This window comes from Anabas testudineus, chromosome 18, assembly GCF_900324465.2.
Source record: "Anabas testudineus chromosome 18, fAnaTes1.2, whole genome shotgun sequence".
In the NCBI taxonomy this organism is placed as follows: Eukaryota; Metazoa; Chordata; class Actinopteri; order Anabantiformes; family Anabantidae; genus Anabas; species Anabas testudineus.
Window position 1 is genome coordinate 4,538,505 of NC_046627.1, and position 24,300 is coordinate 4,562,804.

A 24,300-nucleotide genomic window follows, 5' to 3' on the forward strand; every position below is an offset into this window, starting at 1 on the left:
TGTGTCCGGTAGATTTCCACCTGCAGAAGTTTGTTTCACGGTTCTTTGGTCTCTGTTGAACGTTTCTGTGAGATATTGTTCACACATCTGCACTTTAATGAGTTTAATATTGTGTTTTTAAAGATTTGAGGTGAGAAAACATCGACTTTTGTCAGTTCTGTTCAACAGGACGTTTCTTTTCAATTCCTCTGTTCGGGATTTGTTGACTCAGCATTTCTTGTGTTAATCTTTGATTCTCTTCCCTCACTGGTTTCAGGCTCTTCTGTCTGTTGTTTCCATGTATTCATTATTCCAGTAATCTGTTTGTTTTATTGACTCAGTGTTTTAATTGATTTGATTTTGACCGGTTCTCAGATCCTGAGACATCAGAGAACTACTGAGTGGTTCATCGTTTAAGAAACCGGATTTTCTGATGCGACAAAAACTGAATTCTGCTCCGTTTATTCATGTATTTATTTATTTATTTTATCTATACACTAATGAAAACTGTAGTATACAGTAGGTATTTTTAGTTTGATTTATTATCATGATTTTATTTATTGTAGTGTATGAGGTCCACCTACAGTGTCTGCAGACAACAGCTGATCTCTGACGTCAGAGGGGCGAGACCAGACCCGGTCTCCCATCAGACCAACTCCTCTGCAGAGTTGTGGATGTTTCTCTTCTTCTTCCATCTGTGCTGTTAAACAGTTTGTTCTGTTTGATAATGTGAACAGAATAATTCAGTAATTTCTACTTGACCATGTTTCCAGCTGTTCTCTGCTGCTCTGTGCTGCTGACTGTGTTGTTTCTTCAGTCTAACGGTGAGTTGAAACTTATGTTTTAACACAAACACAGTGTTTTCATGCAGTAAGTTGTTTTTAGTTTTAGTTTATTTAGGTGAACTCTGACTGTTCAGCTCCACAAACAGAGTTCACTTTAACTGTGTCAGTTTCTGTTTTACTTGATGCTGTGAACGTTTTGTTCTGCAGCTCAGAGCAGGTTGTTACTTCTTTACTGTTCTAGTAGAAACAGATCATTGATCTGTTTAGAGATCAGTACAGACTCTTTCCACTGTTTAACATCCTCTAATATTCTGTTTGTTTAACATCTTGTTTAACATCCTGTTGCAGCTGTGTTTACATCAGACTGCTCTGATGTTCAGCTGAGTTTAGCTGAAACAAACGACTGAATGCATGAAACACTTTTACTTAACATGTTTCAGAAAATCAACTGACTATCAACCAGAGTGTAAAACACTGTATTATAAGAAAAATAGTGTTTTTATAAATGTTATTAATTCAGAGAAATCAACCAAACACTGGTCACATTTTTAGGACAGACACCAGGGAAACAGCAGCGTCCGTCCTACAACACTTATATAACTGAACCTGCTCCACTTCTTTTTATTTTCACATCACCCAGAGACCACAGCTGACTATTAACTGAAGCTGAGTGTGGATGGTGGAAACTGTGTCTTCAGAATAAATTCAACATTGTGGTTTGTTGATGTGGACGATCAGCTATTACAAAGTTTTTCTTTTGCTCTTTGGATGAGGAGTGAATCAAATAGGAAAGAGTCCAGGTACCAGAATCTACATAGTTAAGTTGAACAGTCAGTCTCTGTGGTGTCTTTAACAGACAGGTCTGATGTTAACTCCTACATGGACCTGGAAGTTCTAGTGACCTGTTTGACTTTTGTTCTGACACAGTGTCGACGGCACAAAACAGCATTTTACACAGGATGGGTAAAAAGGAAAATGTGCAGGTGTCTTATTGTGACTTTTATATATCTGAACTTTACCATGAGGACCTACAAAGACAACATGAGAATTATCACAGTTATTAACAACTACTACTAACAACTTCCTTTGATCGCACTTTGTTCTGCATCAGTTCATCTTTTCTTGTAGTTGGAACAGGATTTTGTTTTGTCCATTACCTGTGATTTCATGACACTGAACCAAAAACTATTCTGTGGTGTGAACTTCTCTGGCAACAAACACCTTAAACCATTAAAGACTTGTGTCTTTTTTTGGCTGAGAGAAACACTACACGTGGTTCCTGCACCTTACCTTTAAAACTCAGACGGTAACAAAGTTGAACTTTCAGAGCAGTAGTTGACTTGTCTTGTCATTATAGACTCTTCATTCCTGTATATATCAAAACATTTAAACTGGAATTCATCCAAATTAGAGAGTTGAGAGTTATAGTTTTTAATCCAGTCTACAGATAAATGATATGTATGTTTTAATTTAAATGAATAAATTATTACTAAATAGTGTCCATTAGAACAACTCAAGATCAAACTCAGGCTTTTTCACTGCTGCTGTTAATCTGCTTTATTGTCTTATTTTTCTACAGCCACTGCTTTAAAATTGTGGCTCTGCTCTCATCAGTTTTCTTCATGAGCCACAATTAAACAAATACTAAACTGACTCATTTATCATCAGTAACAAGAATCTCTGAAAAATTAAGTCTAATTAAGCAGCTGCAGTGGAAATTCTTGAATGTCTTCATTGACTTTGTCATGGACATTTTGAGATGTTCATTTTATTTTAGCTGGTATAATATAATAATTGAATAAATAAACTGATCAAACAATTTGTTTTGGGTCAGTAGGTAAAAATAAATGGATTTGATTTTAAGTTCCAGTGAACAAACCATCATCAGACTGAAGCCCAAACAAACACTGAGTGTTGTAGTCAACTATTTCCTACATTGTTAAAAGCAGGAACTCAAAAGATCCAGGAAATACCATAGAAAACAATTGGCGGATGACAGAACAATTATTTTAATGCTGAAGGAAAAAATCCTTTAGAAAAGCTGATGAAACAACACTTTACTTATTCTCTGGCCATTAGAACTGTTCTCATTCCCAATTAGATTAATCTTTTCTGTTCTTGATTCTTTTTCAGGTCAGCAGATCATCACAGCTCTTCTTGGACTGAATGTCATTCTGCCTTGTTGAACTTCCAGCAGCGCCGTCAGCAGACTTGACCTGGAGCTAGAATACGTGTTCTTCTACAGGAACAAACAGTCAGATAAAACCTATCTGTCTTTTAAGGGCCGTGTGGAGCTGGCAGACAGTCAGATAAAGGATGGTAACCTGTCTTTAATCCTGAAGAACGTGATCAGAAGTGATGCTGGAACGTACGAGTGCAGAGTTCATCAGGACACGGGACGCAAGAAAAGAGTTGTTATTAAGTCTGGACCGATCAGTATTCTTATGAGTTCTTATCAGTCTGTAGTCCAGGTGTCATGACTCAACTTCCAGATAACTTCACCTGGATGACTGAGAATCTTCACCAACATATCTACCTTGTTGTGTTTAAGAGGTTGCAGTATTTGTACAGGAGCTATAAGCTGACATGAGTTTGTAAAAAGAGAAAATAGATTCTGTTGTGATCCTCAGTCATCAGCCACCTGACACCTGTTCGTACTCTGCAGGTAACACACCTGGAAACACAGGGAATGGACAACACATGGTTGGACTGTTGCTGTGTCTGCAAGTTGTGACTTATTTTTATTTGTTGGCACACTGAAGAAACGCAGCAAATGGTGTAAATGTGTGTACCACTCTGGTCTTACAACAGCAGACTGTTGTGCTGACTTACAGTGTGTGTGGCTTGTGTTTAGTGCTAATGTTTTTCCACTGCATAGCACAGTAGAGTAACAAAACATGATTCTAGACAAGACAACAGGGGAGCGCTGCATACCACCCTCACACTCTTCCCTGCATCTCCTGGTGATAAAGAACGTTTTCAGTGTGAAGACAATACCAGCATATAGGGATTTCAGGAGAAGACTGATATGTTTTGTCTCAGTTTATTACTGGAGTGATCCAGTAAACATCCATTTGTTTGTTGTTTTAGACCAGTTCATGGATGCTGGATTAATTTTAGCAATGAAGCTCAAGGATGGACTGATACTGACTGTGACCTCAACCGAGGCCTTGTTCAAAGCAAAACAGTACATTTTTGAGAGTGTTCACACTTCAAGGACCTGATGTTGCCGGATTCAGAGTCTTGACTATGAATATGTCATCATAGTTGGGAAGGAGCCACAGACATTTCAGCTCCAGACACAAGATACTTTTGAGAAGCAAGTACAGATTTCGCCCACAACAAACATAAATTCTTCTTGTGCTGCTACCCTGTGGAGAGGCATGTAGGTCATAAAAACTCTGGAAATGAAGCTACAGGGAAATTCAACTCCCACCACGTTCAGGACAAATATGCTTGACTCTGTGCTTTGCATCATTGTCCCACTGAAAGTTGAATCATTTCCCAGTCTCAGTTTTCTGTTTGGAACAAGGAGATTTCAAACTAGTTTACTTTACTTCTGAGCCAATCACATCTCTGCTCTTTCTCTGCACTTAAAGTGATTTTTAGTTGGATTGACTTGGCTGATATTGAGGGCATCTGGTGGACAGATGCTGAATTTTAGGGACTGAAGGAAGGAGGGTGTGACAGCTGCTTGTTCTACATCTCAGTCTCTTCAAGTTATGCTGTTATTTAACCTTAAATTATTTGTGGCTGCATCAGTAAAGTGAGTCAAGAAACTGAGACACAGTACTGTAGCTTGAGTTTGATCGACCTCATAAATATAGATATTTGTAAGTTACTTTTTTTCTCTGCTCAGCAGCTGATTTCGAGAAAAACTGGAACATAATAATAATAATAATAATAATAATAATAATAATAATAATAATAATAATAATAACACAAATAAAATAGTGTCAATCACAAAATTAGAAATATTTTCTGCTTGTTATTTAGTAATAGTCTTTCTTGACTTGTTTACAGCCTTACTGTAGCTACACTGGTCCAAAGAAATACTGATCACACATCATACAGATGTCTTTGGAGTTTTTATTTTCTTGCTCTCTCTCTCTTTATCAGTCTCTTTCTTCATAAGACGCAACATTAAATTAAATCCTGAACAATTTCATGTACTTAAGCAATCTTGAATTTACAATAGAAATGTAGTAAAAGGACGACAATAACACAACAAATCAACATCTTAATGAAACACGTCTCTGAGACATTTACACCAGACAGAGTAGTTGGGCCTTTTATCCTGGGGGGTGGATGTTTGGTGTGCTGTCTACATGTTTGTGGTAATGACTGTTTACGTATGACTGTTGTTTGTATCATGCTAAATATTAAGTTTTGAAATCCAACCATACTTGTTTGAGCTGAAATCAGCTCTGAGCTGGTGAGCCTCACTGTGGACTGTCGACCATAGTCTGTTAAAGATTTAATTCAAGATTCAAAGATTCAAAAAACTTTATTAATCCCAGAGGGAAATTGTTTTGCCTCATTACCATTGTTCTCAAAACAGACAGAAAGAAAAGGAACCACAACCAGGAAATAACATAAATACACAATAACATTAATACAGAAAAACTCAATATAAATACAGAATATGTAAAATAGATAAATGAAATTGGGTCAAAATATATAGATTCTCAGCAAATATATGAACCTTTCACTTCCCCCACCCCTTACAGAGGGGGGAGGAATTGTACAGATTGATGGCCACAGGTAGAAAGGATCTCCTGTGGTTCTCTGTGGAGCATTTATTGTTAATAAGTCTTTGGCTGAATGTGCTCCTCTGTCTAACCAACACACTGTGCAGTGGGTGGGAGGGATTGTCCAGGAATAGATTGATGATGGTCGTATGTCACAGTGTCTGTTTTCAGAAAAAAACTTAAGAGGAAACTTAAACCTGGGCTGATTTCTTAGGCGAGCATTTTAAAATCTGTTCACATTAAGAGTTACAGCTGTAGCTTTGTTCACCATGGACACCAAACTTCACAACAGTATATGAATGAGACTAAAACTGTTTTCTAGTTATGTCTGAGTTTTCTTTTCTGTTGTTGTTTAGACCAGGTGAAAGTGAAGCCTGGAGATGAAGCCAGATCAGATGTTGGTGTTGATGAGACTTTGTAGAAAACAGCTGGTATGAATGATGGGATCAAAGTGCAGTAGATAATGTCTGACAGGAGTTTGAAGAGGAAATGGATTCTGTTGTGTTCTTCACTCATCACCTACCTGACACCTGCTGACTCACTGCTGCTTCTCATCTGCAGGAACCAACAAGGATGGAGGAGACAAGGATGGACATGTTGGACTGACAGCTAGTTTGTCAGTTGCTGCTCGGCTTCTGTGTTATTGGTTTTTGTAGCTCTCTCCATGACAACACAGACACAGGTCGGTTCTTTGAAACAAGCATATATAGCTTTCCTTCTTCAGTTTCTTAGTCACGCCGTAACGCCGTGAGAACTGTATTTTGAACAGTACACAGTGAATTAGCAAGTAACACAGCACCTAGTATGTATGAACAAAAAATAAAGACACGTGAAACACATTAAATAAAGTACATAAACAAATACCTCGTTGGCCACTTGTCATGAAAAGAGGTCTGTAAATCTTTGATTCTCTTTGACTGTTTGGCTTTGGCTTCAGACTTTTTCCACCTCCCTCTATATATTGGTATTACATTACAGCAAATTACATAATGTAATATTAACTTTTCAATATAACTCCATTATCATGCAACCATTTGAAACAAAAGCAATCAATCTGCACAAGATCATAAACTCATGAACACCATGAACACAATACAGAGGCACTTACAGTTTTATTAACGTTGAAAATCGTCAGAAGCTGATTTTGTAGCAGCCTCCTCCTGAAGAAGCAGGTGAACAACAGCAGGTGTAAAATGTCTCAGGTGGATCATAGTTCTTAAATCGTTATTGATTGTTCCTCGACCTTCACTCACTCCAGATGTAGTTTAATTATACCGCAAACCTGATTAATTATCCTGTAACAAACTGTAGTTTTAGTAAAACATAATGAGCAACAACTGTAAACACTGATTAAGTTGATGACTGATGCTGAATGTGTTATATTTTAACTTGTGGGTTTGTAATGTACAATTTTTTAATTCAATTTTTGAATTCAATTTTATTTGTATATGTATTTTACAGAAACATTTTGTCATTTTGCTTTTGTGGTTTTTTTAAAGCTCTTTATTTCATCATAAAAAAGCTTTTATACGACTTTTATTAACTAAACTTATGTCTTAACATGTTTAATATTTAAATAAAGTGTTTATTACTAACAGCAGCTTGTTGTTTGTTCAAAGGTGAAACATCCCAAACGTTTCTGTTCAGTAACAACTGGACTTTAAGTTGAAAACATTTCACCTTCATCCATCAATGAGAACTCATTTTTAAATATTATTAACTGACCAAATGACAAAACCCTGACTCACTTCTTAAATCTTTTCTATTGTATAGTGTGAATGAAACTTAGAAAATCATGTTGCAGACAATAAAAATGTTTTTAAGCTTTGTTCTTGCTTGTTCCTGAGTTTACTGAGTCTTGTGTTGATGTGAAAAACTGTTAATAAGTTCAACAAATATCATGAATCCAAAGTAACAAAGTGTGTTTGTGTGAAGTTTTTACTGTTTGGGATGAGAATGACAAATAATGACACAGGAAAAGACTTTACAACGACACAGAGACTTGAAAGAGACACATTCAAGTTTCCACAGCTCCAACATCAAGAAGGAAACATGACATGACTCTGGTTCACTGGGAGAAGCCTCGCCTTCTTCCTGATGTTGGAAAAATCAGCCGCTGGAGTTTTGGCCCGATTTCAACCATCGTCACAGTTCGTTGTTGAAGAAGGACATAATCTAGATTTAACACTGAATTAGAGCTGGATAATGACGGTACTGATGTTAAACTGTCCAATATAAAAATAATTTTATAAAAGGACTTTTATACTGGACACGACGGAGGATCGTAGAAAACGGTAAGACTGGTTTAGTTTCGTTTCTTATAAACTTCTGGTCGGTGACTGTAGGAAGTTGTGTTCAAAGACGCCATTTTAGCAAAGTTTGTGTCTGAGAGTGAACAGAAACATGAAGACTGTGGTTAATTATAATTAGTGGTTTACTTAAAAGAGAAACAGACGAAGATTTAAAACATGTTAAAAGCTCATTAACAAGTATCTCAGTCCACTCTGTACTAACCAGTCTGAGTCTGGTTCGTAGCTGTGAACAAACATCACTCTGATTACTCAGTTAGTAGAAATTAGTAAAGGCTTGTCTACATATATAAATATAATAATGTGCTGAAGTCTACAGCTAAACTGTGACATCTAGACACCTAGTGTCCAGAATCATCAGACATGAGAGATGAAGCTTCATGGAGTCACACCCTGACCCCTCAGCTGTTCAAAGACTGTAAGACAGACAGATGTTTGTAATATCATTTTATACTCTCTTGAAAATCTCCGACTTTGGATAAAACACGTTTGCAGGGCACAGATGATGCTGGGAAACATAAAAGCCCACAGTAAGTCTGTAGAGGTTTGGATAGACCAACTTCTGCCAAGTTTTCTGCTGATCGGAACCTCTGCAAATGAAAAATAAAATGATAAATGTAAGCTGGTTCCAGTTAGCAAGGAAACAGATACTGGCTTCACAGAAAATCATGATAAAATGTCCTGTGTTAGTAGGTTATTACCGTTTAAATTTTTATTATGTAGTCAACCACCGCGATTTGATAAATTCCCCTACTGAGAAATACTGTACGGTATCTAAACCCTACTGACAAGAAGCCTGTACTACAGATTGGTGTTATGCGTTATATCTGTTGGATTGAACAGTAATTCTAATCAACCTGAATAAAGAGTGTGGAGAGAAACCAGGTTTCATTAATTCAGACATCTGGTCAGCACCAGGGTGATGGATGATCCTGTTTACATAAGAACTGATAATAAAGTGCTAACTGAATAAAAGACTAAAAGACATACTGTTTCATCTCTAGTTCCAGTAACAACATAATTTAAAACTAATAGAACTGAACCTTTGTCATATCTGATCAAATAAAATGTTGAAGTGTCTGAATGATTGATGAAACCAGCAATATTACATATGTCTGAAAAGAGTTTAGATGTAGCTGGAAGGAACAGATTTGATTTAATGAAGTGGAAATTAACAATCTGAGTGATGATGTTGAGGATCAAACTAACATTTTACTGATTGAGGCTATTTTATCAGAGCAGAGACCAGGAAGCCATTCTGTAAAGTTAACGGGCAAATGACGGTATCAAATGAGGATGGAGGAGGGAGGTGGGTGTTTAAGAAAGCGACATGGGAGTTATTTAGGGAAGTTAGTAAGTATGATAGAAGAAGATGGGGATCTACAGAGGTTTGATAAAAGCGTAAGAGAAGGTATCAGCCATCTATCTAGCCCTCCCTAGGAGCAAAGGTACACTGTAAAAAAAAAACTGTGTTATTAACGGTGAAATACCGGCAGCTGTGGTTGCCAGAATTTCACCGCATAAAATAGGGTGAAAATGTATGACACATTACGGTATATTTAATAAGAAACCGTACATTTTATACTTGGCAACTTTTTTGGTTTACATGAAATTACTATAAAAACACAGGTTTACTGTAAACCTGTTTACGGTAATTTACTATAAAAATAACTGCTATAGTTAAATCTATTGACAGGTAAACTATGTAAAATAACAGGTATACTGTAAACCTAGATACAGTTCTTTTTCACTTATAAACACAGTACAACAGTATACAACATTACTGCATTTTATTGCAAAGATTCACAGTTACGGTAAAATACCGGCAGCTGTGGTTGCCAGAATTTCACCGTAAAAAATAGGGTGACAATGTATGACACATTATTACAAAGATTAAAAGTTGCGGTAAAATACCGGCAGCTGTGGTTGCCAGAATTTAACCGTAAAAAATAGGGTGAAAATGTATGACACATTATTACAAAGATTAAAAGTTGCGGTAAAATACCGGCAGCTGGGGTTGCCAGAATTTTACTGTAAAAAGTACGGTAAATCAAATAAGGCATTACAGCTGATTGGCATAGATTTTACAGTCCACAATTACTTATAATAAATTCCAAAATAAACATATAAATACATTGTAAAACAACAAACTATAATCATTAAAAGTAAAGGTTGTGCCTTTAAGCATTCTGTGTTGATCTGATCCAGTAAACTGCCCATTTAACTCACAAAGTAGTTTTAAGAGCTTGAAAAACAGCATATATTTTTAGGTCAATGTACAGTGAAATTAACAATATAAACATCATAAGAAAATGTGGCCACTTGCCCAGGATGAGTAATAGGTCAGACATGTCTGAAGATGGTGATCAACATGGTTTAGAGTCTCTCATGAACGTGATATTCCATAAACTAGAACCCATGATGTATGTTGTCAACATTTCTTCTAGAAGATTCCCAAGATGTCCATAAGGTGCACACTGTGGACTGGCAGGTTTTTCTCTGCAGCCAGAAAACAGAAACAAAGCAAAATTAAAATTGATGCAGTGATGAGCATTATACCCACACACATATATACAGCCTTACATACGCAGTTCCAATTAATTTTACGTGATAGAAAGTTGAAGTATAGTCTTGCAGAGCATGTTATGAGTATATGGGCAAAATATAGAATCTGACATATTAATCACCAAGCAATCAACAGCATTACCAGCCTAAATACTCAGATGTCTCCACTTGTCAGACAATTAACAACTATACTTTTAGAGTTCTGGTTTCTTCTGTGTATATTGAAGCTGTTGCTTTGAGAAAGATCAAGTTGAGTCAAGTTTAAATTTTGATTGCATCTTTGTATTTTTTATTACACTAACATGAATGAGGGGGGCAATAATACTGCTTACCTCTAATTTGTCTAAACATCAGCGGTGTTTAACTCATAAGGTTCACACTTGAATGAAGTCTCAAGTCCTCTACAGATGTGGAATGATGTTCAGGAACTGGAACTTTGAACAGGTCTTGTCATCATTCGCGTTCGTCAAGTATGACGTGGACTGGCATGATCCTCTCTGCAGCCAGAAAACAGAAGCAAATGTTACATTGATGCAGCGTTTAAGCATAATGCCTAAACACAGGTATCTGATATATAGTTTTACAGGTCATATGTTTATCAACAGTATCAGTGTGAAACACAGACACTAACATATTTGTCACTAAGACATCAACAGTACAATGCAACAACAACAATACAATGATACATTCACTGAAGCAGTCACAAAATCCACAGTCACATTTTAGACTGCTTGTTTCTTTTGTGTACGATGAGGCTGTTTTCTTGAGGAACATAAACTCTATGAAATTGAAATTGTGCTTGCATCTACATATTGTTTGCTAAACTATGCTACAGCTTACCTCTAATTTGCCTTGACATTTGGGGTTGACATGATGGAAGACAGACATGGAACGATGTTCTGAAACTGGAACAGTGAGCAGATGTTGGCACCAGTTTGTCTTTAAGACTCAAGTTGCCCATCATGTTTACGTTCTGGACTGTCACGATCCTCTCTGCAGCCAGAAAACAACTTGTTAGACAAGGTACTGAAGACAGATAACTAAGACTCAACTAAACAAATAATATAATTTTTTATATTATTTATTTTTTAAATAAAAAATAATAAATATAAATGCAGTTTACTTAACTTAAAAGAGATTGCTAGGGAAATCTCTATGTTCTCGTGACATGTGGCCAGTAGAGGAAGATCTGACCTTGAAAACATTAGTACATCCTGTTACTGGACAGTTCACTGCTCATTTTCACACTGGTACTGCGCTACTGCCTCCCAACAGTAACACTAACATTAACAAGAGCAGATACCTTGTGCCTCCACTAAATGTGAGCTTTAAAAGCTCTATATCTACAAAATGTCTCGTTGCAACCAGCTCAACACTTGAATAAACAATGTGGTTCATTACAATGAAGTCTGCCGTGAAGGACTTAGTACTTCAATGTTGTAAGCAGAAATCACAGAATTACATCTACACATTTTGTTGTACACTTAGCTAGCTAGCTAAACACATTAATGTTTAACACAAATATATCTAAGACAGTTAGATGTAAGACAAATGTTAGCTAGCAAGTTAACTTGTAAGATTAGCATTAAGGTTAGCTAGCGGCTACCGTTAAAAACGTTAACTAAATAACGTTTTAGGGAACACGTCGTTAACCTCAACTTTAATGTCAATTACAATAACCGTAACTTTTAAGAAGAAAACTTACCGAAACGTTATTTTAAACCTCAAACTTACCTCCACACATTGCTCCTCCAGGCTAACATTCAGGAGACGCTGTATTCCGCGGTGCTGCCCGGACAGAAGCGGCGCCAACTGTTCAGCGTCCGTTAACATTTGAACCACAGTTTCCCGCTCTCTGAATACGTCAGTGCTCCGTCTGTTAGTCTTTAAATGACGGTGGTTCACAGACAGTTTGAGAAAATAAAATAAGATAAAATACATTTACAACCAGTAAACCATATGTTACCGTAACTCACCATGTTTTCAGTGAAGACCCTTAATTAACATAACTCTAAGTATTACGGTGATGGACCTGGTCATTACCAGTATGGAGGCTGATCCCAGTGTGGGCCGCATTTCAAATCCGTTTTATTATATTTCCAGTTTGTGCTGTAGCTACATTAGAGGTCAGAGGTCAACAGCAAAACTAATAACAACATAATTAAGACAAACTTTTCCAGAAACTTGATACATGAGATATTTGGTATTTTTCAACACCAATGACTTTAATTTCTTCAAGAAATGTATTATTCATGTTTTAGTTTTCCATCACACATTAAAGCCTTACAAGTGTATAACATAAAATGACAGATAATAACAGTATATGTAAACATATATTTTATTTCAAAATCAACATAAATACCATATTTTTAACATCTCCTTTCTGTAGAAAAAAGAAAATGTTTTTGTTGAATTATAAAAGGTTTTAAACCGTAAATTTCAATGTATACGTCAACAAAATCTGTAATTTAAACCAAATAATACCATTAATTTTACGATATTTACTTGCTTGTGGCCTTACGGTATTTTCCCATTAATTTTAGCTAAATTTTATGTTTTAACGGTAAAACTGTGTGTTTTCTACATACTTTCACAGTAAAAAGTAAAGTTACATACTGTTTCTTGATTAACATTAAAAAAGGGTATCTATTACTGTGATATATTGTTTTGCATTTAACGGTAATATACTGTTGCTATTTAACAGTTTTTTACCGTAACTTCTACAAACATTTCTTACAGTGTAGATGTAGGGTAAAAACAGTGTTGAGGTGGAATGAGGAGTGTAGGGATGCAATTACAGAGAGGAATAAAGATTTTAGAAAGTTGAAAAGTAATAACTTTCAGCAGTGATAGAATATAAAAAGGCCCAGGCAGGAGTGAGAAGAACAATAAGGAAGACAAAAAGACAACTCAGGTAGGGGGAGTCTGGAAAATGATAAAGAAAGTGGGGGGAGACTTGAATGATATGATGAGAATGATAACTGACATATTATCTGGAGAATACTTTTGTATGTAGTAAACAGCTGTAGGAAAGTACTGAATGTGATGAGGTGGGACATGGGGTAGGGCTGGAATGGGGAGCAGATTTTCTGTCACTGAGGTATATTTATAAAGCTTTGATAAGGTCTCATTTAGATTATGGGAGTATTGTTTATGTTTCAGCAGCTAAAAACCAGATTAAAAGTTCTTGACGTTGTTCCATCCAGAGCACTAAGACTATGTACCGGTGCAACTAGAACATCCTGTGTGTTGTGCAGGTGGAACTAGGGGAAATGCCGTTTTGCACGAGTGGGAATTGAGGCAGCAAGAGACATGGAAGTCCTGGAGAGGGTTTTTTGTCCAACTGTGATTTGGCCTGTAATTCCACTATGGAGGTTGAAGAGTCCAGTTGTAGATTTGGAACTATTGGGGATAAAACAGGAAAGGGAAATGAGGGAGATGATCAAGGTACCCTGGGTTCACCCAAGTCTAAACAGATGGATCTAAGGATCCCAGGTCTGACAGAACAGAACCTGTGCTACAGTTACAGTGTCGAGTCATAAAACTGACATGTTCAAAAGAACATTGAATGATTTAATTGTATATTTAGTGGAAGTGTGTGCAGTTGTATTAGCGTTGGCGTGGATGAGGCAAATTAAGCCAAGTCAGGTGTTAATATGTAGTGATTCTGCTTCTGTTCTGTACAGCATTTGGTCCAGTTCTTCCAAGAACAGGCAGGACCTGCTGTTAACACTGCTGTCATTATATTCAGAAGCTGTAAGTCAAGGTATGGACATTAGATGTGATTACTTGTTGACACCTGCTCATGCAGGCATGGAAATGAGAAAGTTGATAATTTAGTCAAGCAAGGTCTTAATCAAGAACACATAGACAGCGATGTTAAATTGTAAGTGTGAGGGGAAGAGTATTGTCTGGAGGGCAATAAATAGAAAGTGGCAGCATTACTGGGACCAGGAGAGGAAGAGAAGACATTTATATAGAATACAGAGGAAAGTGGGAGAGGACAGAGGATGGGGCACAAACACAGTAACTTAAATGGTACATTACATTTAATAGGGAAATTTGACACTGGGATGTGCAGTGAATGTCAGGAGCCAGAAACAGTGGAACATGTTATGTTGACATGTGAGTGGGGTCATGATAGAGGCCTTCAGGAGAAAAAATGTTTAAAGAGAAATTATTTAAATGGTGTTTTGAGAACATCTGGACTCATTAAAAGACTTCGAATAAGGCAACGCGATTCCTACAGGTGGCAGCAATGCAACATGTTTGGATGAAGGCTGCCTTAAAACCCCAGTGACCCCCACCTCCTCACAAAGTCTGTTTGTAGAAACTCTATTTAGACTTTGATTTGACTGAGGCACAGAGGAGGTTTACTGTACATGCAGTTTTTAAAGTATCTCCATGATTTTCTCAGATAACACAGATGATCAGATTATTTTTCTGTGTTTATCTCTAAATGTTGTTTAGTGGTGGAAAAGTTAGTGAAGTATCAGCGTCAGTCCAAATGACTGAGTGAGTGTAAATGTTGGTCCATCATCCTGTGTGTGCTGGGCTGCAGCTTCATGCCTCCATCTAGTGGACTGATAGTAGAAGTAGAGCAGCTGATGGCAGCTTCCTCTGCCTCCCACTGCTGTCTGACTGCATTCAAGTGACACTGATATGAAAGAGGAAAGAAGAGCCAGTCAGTGGAGGAGCAGCTGATCTTTGTCCAGGAGAAATGATGGAAAGGAGGATTTCAGTTTTCACTGCACATCAATGATTTGTGTTTCCTCTCCACATGAAGGTAGAAAGTGTGTGTGAGCTGATGTGGATGTGGATTCAGCAGCATGGATCAGTGTGAGGACAGAGAGGAGGGAGTCCCTCCCTCTAAAACCACTCTGTGTGGGGACCATGAGAGCCAGACCAAAGCTCAGAGGTGAGATGACTGAGACCATCGGACTGATTCTGTCTCCAAGTCTCATCTAGAATTGAATATTTCATCAAGACATTTTTACTATTCTTCTGATTCTATTTGTCATTTATGAAGGAAACTTTGACTGAATATGTGAGCGTCACCAAAGTTGTTTTTCTATCAGGTCCCATCAAAGACCAGAATCTCCTGGACCAGGAATTGAACACAGCTGTGTCTTGTTCAAGAGTGATGGGTCAATGGAACATCCTATTGATTTTAAACATCAACCTTCATCAGACACAGAGTAAGTTGTTGTGATTTTGAAATCAGTCTGAACAATATGATGTAAACTTTCTCTGATGATAAATTGTTGTGTTCTTTGGATTTCTGGATGTTTCTGATGTGAGTAAGTTGATTTCTGTTTGAACTGTTGATTTGAAGGAGAAGCTTTCTTCACTATTCTTCCAGCAAACACTCTGATCATGGATCAAATCTCCATCCAGCCAGTAGCTAAACCACTGATCCTGTAGAGGGTCTCAGGGGGCTGCTCCTCTTCTAATGAAGTGCTGACTTGCAGGCAGACGTCAAAGGAAGCAGCTGAACACCACAAATGTTGAACTCTGATCAAATCTTTGTGATTGAAGTTCTCCAAATGAAGATTTTGGTACAAATGTCTTAAAGAATCTTGACTTCTTCACTTCCTGTTGGAAGACTTTAGTTCTAATGTTGTTGAAGTCAGTGTAGAGGACTGTTTGTCCCCAGTGTCAGTACCAGAGCTGACGTCTGAAGATTCATTTAGGATCCACCAACTAATGATGGAATGAAGTTGTTCCAATGTGAATTAGTTAAAGTGAATTGTGTGAGCAGCAGCACTCTGCCTCATACTCACACAGTTCAACATATTCAGACTGGGAGCTGCCCAGTACAACCAGTGTGATCCAAGCAGACTCTGTCTCTAGATGCCTTGTTCCAACACTTGAGCATTGTTCAGTGAGGGAGGCAGAGATATCTGTTGTTCAGAGCTGCTGAGACTAAACCAAAGTGACTGGTGACAGTAAAGCTTCACCACTACAGGGAGTCTCTGATTCACTTTTCACATCAAATTTGTCTTCATGGACCTTTACCTTGTGTGTGTCTCTGTCTGGACAGACATACTGTGAGTTCATTCTTGATAATTCCTCCACAGAGTGGACCAGGAGAGCTCAGAGGTTCCCAGTGGTCAGTCTGCCCAGCAGCATCCAACACAGCTGGACTCCATATTTCTGGTCTATACATGTCCAACTACTACTTTTCCATCTGTTGTGTTCCCAATAATCTCCATGCTGCACTTTTTAGACCAGTGGATTGTCAGTCTGTCCAACATGGATCTGATGTTTGGCTCCATGATTTGAGTTGGATTGTGTCACTCATATAGTTTCTGTTCCAGCTGCTGGAGGAGAACATTGTCACTTTTGTGAAGAACGAGCTGAAGAAGATCCACAAGGTTCTGAGTCCAGATTACCCACAATGCTTAGAGAGTCAGAGGGAGGATGAGGAGGTGTTGGGTGGTGAGGATGAAGAGCAGAGGAGGAGCAGCAGAGAGGCATTTCTGAAGATCACACTGAACTTCCTGAGGAGAATGAAGCAGGAGGAGCTGGCTGACTGTCTGCAGAGCAGTAAGAGGATTTCTCTAAACATTTACCATCATGGACAAATGAGCCGTTTTCTGAGAGCTGAAGATGTGGAGTGTTAATATGTTGAAATGTGAATCATTTAGGGTCATGAAACTGTCAAACTGTGTTTATAGAAATTATATTGATCATGTTTTTGTGGTTTCATTCAGGAACTTCAGCTGTAGTTTGTCAGCGTGAACTTAAATCTAATCTGAAGAAGAAGTTCCAGTGTGTGTTTGAGGGGATTGCTAAAGCAGGAAACCCAACCCTTCTGAACCAGATCTACACAGAGCTCTACATCACAGAGGGAGGGACTGGAGAGGTCAATGATGAACATGAGGTCAGACAGATTGAAACAGCATCCAGGAAACCAGACAGGCCAGAAACAACCATCAGACAAGAAGACATCTTTAAAGGCTCACCTGGAAGAGAGGAACCAATCAGAACAGCGATGACAAAGGGAGTGGCTGGCATTGGGAAAACAGTCTTAACACAGAAGTTCACTCTGGACTGGGCTGAAGACAAAGCCAACCAGGACATACAGTTCACATTTCCATTGACTTTCAGAGAGCTGAATGTGCTGAAAGAGAAAAAGTTCATCTTGGTGGAACTTGTTCATCACTTCTTTACTGAAACCAAAGAAGCAGGAATCTGCAGGTTTGAAGAGTTCCAGGTTGTGTTCATCTTGGACGGTCTGGATGAGTGTCGACTTCCTCTGGACTTCCACAACAATCAGGTCCTCACTGATGTGACAGAGTGCACCTCAGTGGATGTGCTGCTGACAAACCTGATCAGGGGGAACCTGCTTCCCTCTGCTCGTCTCTGGATAACCACACGACCTGCAGCAGCCAATCAGATCCCTCCTGTTTGTGTTGACATGGTGACAGAGGTCAGAGGGTTCACTGACCCACAGAAGGAGGAGTACTTCAGGAAGAGGTTCAGAGATGAGGAGCAGGCCAGAAGAATCATCTCCCACCTCAAGACATCACAAAGCCTCCACATCATGTGTCACATCCCAGTCTTCTGCTGGATCACTGCTACAGTTCTGGAGGATGTGTTGAAAACCAGAGAGGGAGGAGAGCTGCCCAAGACCCTGACTGAGATGTACATCCACTTCCTGGTGGTTCAGTCCAAACTGAAGAACATCAAGTATGATGGAGGAGCTGAGACAGATCCACACTGGAGTCCAGAGAGCAGGAAGATGATTGAGTCTCTGGGAAAACTGGCTTTTGAGCAGCTGCAGAAAGGAAACCTGATCTTCTATGAATCAGACCTGACAGAGTGTGGCATCGATATCAGAGCAGCCTCAGTGTACTCAGGAGTGTTTACACAGATCTTTAAAGAGGAGAGAGGACTGTACCAGGACAAGGTGTTCTGCTTCGTCCATCTGAGTGTTCAGGAGTTTCTGGCTGCTCTTCATGTCCATCTGACCTTCATCAACTCTGGAGTCAATCTGCTGTCTGAACAACAGTCAACTTCTCTGTGGTCTAAACTGTTTAGACCTGAACTAAAACTTCTCCACCAGAGTGCTGTGGACAAGGCCGTACAGAGTCCAAATGGACACCTGGACTTGTTTCTCCGCTTTCTCCTTGGTCTTTCACTGCAGACCAATCAGACTCTTTTACGAGGTCTGCAAATAGACAGAGGAAGTAGATCATCAACCAATCAGGAAACAGTCGAGTACATCAAAAAGAAGATCAGAGAGACTCCCTCAGCAGAGAAAAGCATCAACCTGTTCCACTGTCTGAATGAACTGAATGATTGTTCTCTAGTGGAGGAGATCCAACAGTACCTGGACTCAGGAAGTCTCTCCACAGATAAACTGTCTCCTGCTCAGTGGTCAGCTCTGCTCTTCATGTTGGTGTCATCAGAAAAAGATCTGGACGTGTTTGATCCATTTAAATACTCTTCAGACTTTTCAGAGAAGGATCTTCTGTTTGTGCTGGGAGTCGTCAAAGTCTCCAAGAAAGTTGTGTAAGTTTGAAGATAGTGGAATTTATTCATCATTAAATCCACAGCTACTGAAATTTAACAACAGAGAACTTACTTGTTTCCTTGTATTACAACATATTTTAACACAAATGTTGTCATGTTATACATCACTGTTTTTCAGACTGAGTGGCTGTAACCTCTCAGAGAGAAGCTGTGAAGCTCTGTACTCAGTTCTCAGCTCCCAATCCTCTAGTCTGAGAGAACTGGACCTGAGTAACAACAACTTGCAGGATTCAGGAGTGAACCTTCTGTCTGCTGGACTGGATAATCCACATTGTAAACTGGAAACTCTCAGGTCAGGTCAAGTTTCTGTTTTAAATAACTGCAGATATTTAAAATGCACATAACTTCTCCCATGTAGATTAAATGTTGTAATGTCACAAGTTTTAAGTTGCAAAAGTTTCTCATCAGTATTTTTACAATATATAAAATAACTATACTTTCCTGTCTGATTTTATTTCACTGTGTTGTATCTTTTTAGTTCAGGGTCAACATTAAAGGTGATTACTGTCAGTGAATGGAGTCACGAGACACAAGTAATGCAACAAAAAGGATTTATTATAACACAATCTCAAAAGTAGAGAAAACAGGAAACTAACTAGAGGGAGGTATTAAAAGAACACAGCAAGAAACTGGTCTAAACAAAAAAACAACCTTAATCACGGTGGGGAACAAAGTAACAACCTAAACCAGAGATAGAGAGTAACAACAGAAAATCATTGTAGAGATGCAGGCAAAAACTCACACTGGCTGAGGAACAAAGTCTGTTATCCAAGGGCCAGTGAGTGAGTGAGAAAAGGTCTGAGAAACAGGGCTGGAAGAAATCACTAGGAGGACCAGCAGGAGTGGGACCAGGTAAAAGAGAGAGAGAAACAAACTGGACCAGCATCAGGCAGGAATTGTGACAATTACAGTTTGACACAAATGTTATCATCTTATTCATCACTGTTTTTCAGACTGAGTGATTGTAACCTCTCAGAGAGAAGCTGTAAAGCTCTGTCCTCAGTTCTCAGCTCCCAGTCCTCTAGTCTGAGAGAACTTGACCTGAGTAACAACGACCTGCAGGATTCAGGAGTGAACCTTCTGTCTGCTGGACTGGAGAATCCACACTGTAAACTGGAAACTCTCAGGTCAGGTCAAGTTTCTGTTCTAATTAACTGGAGATATTTAAAATGTCCATAACTGCTCCTAAGGAGATTCAACTTTGTAATGTCAGAAGAACTCAAGTGAAATCTAACCTGTGTGTAGAGAAATGTATGTTTTCCTATTGTACACATACAGTATACATAGTTCTTCAGGAATGTTATGTCAGGGGGTCCTGTAAAGTATTAGTAAGAGGGTTGTAGAGATGTAGAGCAGAAGACATTTACATGTTTGTGGTGTTTTCTCCATCCCGACATGTATTAAATTGAGATGGTTCATCACACTGAGTCCTTCCTTAAATTCAGCTAAGATTTTACAATATTTCGAGGAAGAGGAGAAAGTAATATACAACAGGGGTCACTAACAGGCGGACCGCGGTCCGGATCCGCACCCAGAAACTGTCCAATACGGACCCGGAGCTACAGACCAAACCGAACGTTTTGATTCCAAATCTAGCGGGACACCTTAAATTTAACCGGTGCAGCTATTGCGATCTTTACGGTAGATATTTAGTGGACGCGAGAATGCATTGGCCAATTGAATGCGAGTTAAGCCATCCCATGTGACTTCACTTAGCCAATTGATTCTGTGGATCACAGGCGGTAAATTTAGCGACTCAACAGTAGATGGGAGAAAATTCGATGTTGGAAAGGAATTCATAAGATACAGACGACAGAGAGGAGAGAGATACAGACGACAGAGAGGAGAGAGATACAGTCGACAGAGAGGAGAGAGACAGACGACAGAGGAGAGAGACAGACGACAGAGAGGAGAGATACAGACGACAGAGAGGAGAGAGACAGACGACAGAGAGGAGAGATACAGACGACAGAGAGGAGAGATACAGACGACAGAGAGGAGAGATACAGACGACAGAGAGGAGAGAGATACAGACGACAGAGAGGAGAGAGATACAGACGACAGAGAGGAGAGATACAGACGACAGAGAGGAGAGAGATACAGACGACAGAGAGGAGAGAGATACAGACGACAGAGAGGAGAGAGATACAGACGACAGAGAGGAGAGAGGGAGAGATACAGACGACAGAGGAGAGAGAGAGAGACAGACGACAGAGAGGAGAGAGGGAGAGATACAGACGACAGAGGAGAGAGAGACAGACGACAGAGAGGAGAGAGGGAGAGATACAGACGACAGAGGAGAGAGAGAGACAGACGACAGAGGAGACAGAGAGACGACAGAGGAGAGAGAGACAGACGACAGAGGAGAGAGAGACAGACGACAGAGAGGAGAGAGGGAGAGATACAGACGACAGAGGAGAGAGAGAGACAGACGACAGAGGAGACAGAGAGACGACAGAGGAGAGAGAGACAGACGACAGAGGAGAGAGAGAGACGACAGAGAGGAGAGAGGGAGAGATACAGACGACAGAGGAGAGAGATACAGACGACAGAGGAGAGAGAGACAGACGACAGAGAGGAGAGAGACAGACGACAGAGAGGAGAGATACAGACGACAGAGAGGAGAGAGATAAGAGGTAGGAGCTGTTAAAAGGAAGGTGAAACTTAAAGAGGAAGAGGTAAATATAAAAATGTCCAAAAAGAGAAAAGTGGACAGTAAAAATCGAGTTTTAATCCAGAATGAACAGACTCCTTTCTGTTCATATTACCACTAAACTAAACCAGTGTCTGATATGATCAGAAACTGTGGCTCTTATGAAAAGACCCAATGTCAAACGCCATTATGAAATGATACACAAAGGTTTTGAACACACATACCCACTGAAATCTGAAGTGTGATCACAGAGAGTTTCTAGTCTCAGAGCCTAGTATGACCGGTTCACCAGGATCTTGAGCCATATGCTCAGTTTGATGTTACATAACAATAAATCTGTCAAAAGGTTTTTAAATTCTACTGAATTCATTTGATTTGACAGTCAAGTATTGATTACATGCAGGCTACTTAATAATATGTCGCAGTAAATAGTTAAACATTACATTACAGTACAACATTATCTTCTGGACCTTTGCTTCCAAAAAATTTGTGTAACCGGACCTCTTTAAATTTGAGTTGAATACCCCTGTTCTACAACAAGAGCCCTGGCAAGAACTGACAATCTAGCAGAGAACTGAGGGCTGAAGGGAGCTTATAAAGGAGAGGGTGAACACAGGAGGAACTGATCAGTAATTAGTGCAGAGGGAATGGAAGAGTAAGTCAGTCCATGTATGGGCATAGCAGGAAGTGGCTGGGGAGCAGAGCAGCAGGAGTGGGACCAGGTGAAAGAGAGAGAAACAAACTGGACCAGCATCAGGCAGGAATTGTGACAATTACAGTTTGATACAAATGTAGTCATCTTATACATCACTGTTTTTCAGACTGAGTGGCTGTAACCTCTCAGAGAGAAGCTGTGAAGCTCTGTCCTCAGTTCTCAGCTCCCAGTCCTCTAGTCTGAGAGAACTGGACCTGTGTAACAACAACCTGCAGGATTCAGGAGTGAAGCTTCTGTCTGCTGGACTGGAGAATCCACACTGTAAACTGGACACTCTCAGGTCAGGTCAAGTTTGTGTTTTAGCTAACTAGAGATAATTAAAATGTCCATAACCACTCCCAAGCAGATTAAACTTTGTAACGTCACAAGTTTTACGTTGCTAAATTTTCTCATCAATATTTTTACAAGATATAAAATAACTGTAATTTCCTTTCCGATTTTATTTCACTGGGTTTTATCTTTTTAGTTCAAAGTCAACATTAAAGGTGATTACTGTTAGGGAATGGAGTCACAAGACTGAACCATGGTGGGGAACAAAGTAACAACCGAAACTAGAGATAGAAAGGAACAACAGAAAATCACTGCACAGACGCAGGCAAAATCTTACACTGGCTGAGGTACAAAGTTCGTTATCCAAGGGCTGGTGAGTGAAGGAGAAAAGGTCTGAGAAACAGGGCTGGAAGATATCACTAGAGGGCGAGGGCAAGGTCCAGGGTATAACATGGGCAAGGAAGCAAGGCTGGGAACAAGGCAGGAAAATGGCTGGAGAGTCGAGGTCAGAATATTGCCTAGCCTGGAAAGTTTGTTTAATAATATATAAAAAAGCCCTCCATAAAGTTAGAACTTCATATGTTGGACTGATGGACTGTACAACTACTCTAGATTCATTTGTAAGACCACGCTCATACTCAGACTGCTTCCTCCCTGTAGATCACTCTGAATTAATTTCTGTATTTAATGCCTCTAAACCATCGACATGTCTCTTAGACCCCATCCTGACTAGACTCTGTGTCTTACCTTTGATCAGCACGTCCATACTAGATCAGATTAATCTATCTTTACAAATAGGCTACATAAATCGGCTTTTAAGGTTGCTGTAGTCAAACCCCTACTCAAAAAGCCCACTCTGTACTCAGGGGTTTTAGTGAATTACAAACCAATATCTAATCTACACCTTTATCTCTAAAATTCTGGAAAAGGGAGTGTCTAAGCAATTGTACGACAACCTGCGCAGCAATAACTTGTATGAAGATTTCCAGTCAGGATTTAGAGTACATCATAGTACAGAAACACTACTGGTAAAGGTCACTAATGATCTTCTATTAGCATCAGACAATGGTCTACTCTCTATACTCGTCTTGTTAGATCTTAGTACTGCATTCGACACTATAGATCACAACATTTTATTACACAGACTGGAACATGTCATTGGGATCAAAGGAACAGCACTAGAATAGTTTAAATCGTATCTGTCAGATAGATTTCAGTTTGTACATGTTAATGATGAGTCTTCGATGCACAGCAAAGTCAGCTATGGAGTTCGACAGGGATCTGTGCTTGGACCGATTCTTTTCACTTTATATATGTCCCCTTTAGGCAATATTATTAGGAAACACTCTATAAATTTCTATTGTTATGCAGATGATACTCAGCTATACTTATCTATGAAACCAGGAGAAACTAATCAATTAGTCAAACTTCAAGCTGCTTAAAAGACATAAAGGCCTGGATGTCCTCCAATTTCCTCCTCCTAAAACCAGACAAGACAGAGGTTATACTGTTTGGGCCTAAAAATCTCAGAGACACTATGTCTAATCACGTTCTCACCCTTGATGACTTAGTTCTGGCCTCAAGTAATACTGTAAGAAACCTCGGAGTTATCTTTGATCAGGATATCTCCTTCACTTCATACATAAAAGAAATCTCTAGAGCTGCCTTTTTTCATCTGAGAAACACTGTTAAATTAGGAGCATCGTGTCCCAAAGTGATGCTGAAAAACTAG

At 39.1% G+C, this 24,300-nt stretch overlaps 2 protein-coding genes and 1 long non-coding RNA gene across 4 annotated transcripts in view; 2 read left to right on the forward strand and 1 right to left on the reverse strand.

Moving 5' to 3' along the window:
* The window catches only part of LOC113168133 (NACHT, LRR and PYD domains-containing protein 12-like), a 152,663-nt gene that overhangs the window by 114,159 nt on the left and 14,204 nt on the right, over positions 1-24,300 (forward strand). The window contains exons 13-14 of the mRNA XM_033326626.1: positions 19,884-20,057; positions 22,405-22,578. Of these exons, the coding sequence (XP_033182517.1) occupies positions 19,884-20,057; positions 22,405-22,578 (348 nt within the window). The remainder of the gene's footprint in view (positions 1-19,883; positions 20,058-22,404; positions 22,579-24,300) is intronic.
* The window catches only part of LOC113155801 (NACHT, LRR and PYD domains-containing protein 3-like), a 100,185-nt gene continuing 83,473 nt past the window's right edge, over positions 7,589-24,300 (forward strand). Inside the window, exon 1 of the mRNA XM_033326630.1 lies at positions 7,589-7,809. The gene's annotated coding sequence lies outside the window, so the exon portion shown is untranslated. The remainder of the gene's footprint in view (positions 7,810-24,300) is intronic.
* On the reverse strand, positions 9,598-12,999 carry LOC113168176. Of its 2 annotated transcripts, none has more exons than XR_003299349.2 (5): positions 12,433-12,999; positions 12,124-12,273; positions 11,230-11,583; positions 10,722-10,886; positions 9,598-10,323 (listed from the first exon to the last, which is right to left on the reverse strand). It is a non-coding gene; the product is annotated as an uncharacterized LOC113168176 (long non-coding RNA). The 2 variants fall into 2 exon arrangements; XR_003299350.2 differs by lacking the exon at positions 12,433-12,999 and adding an exon at positions 12,366-12,384.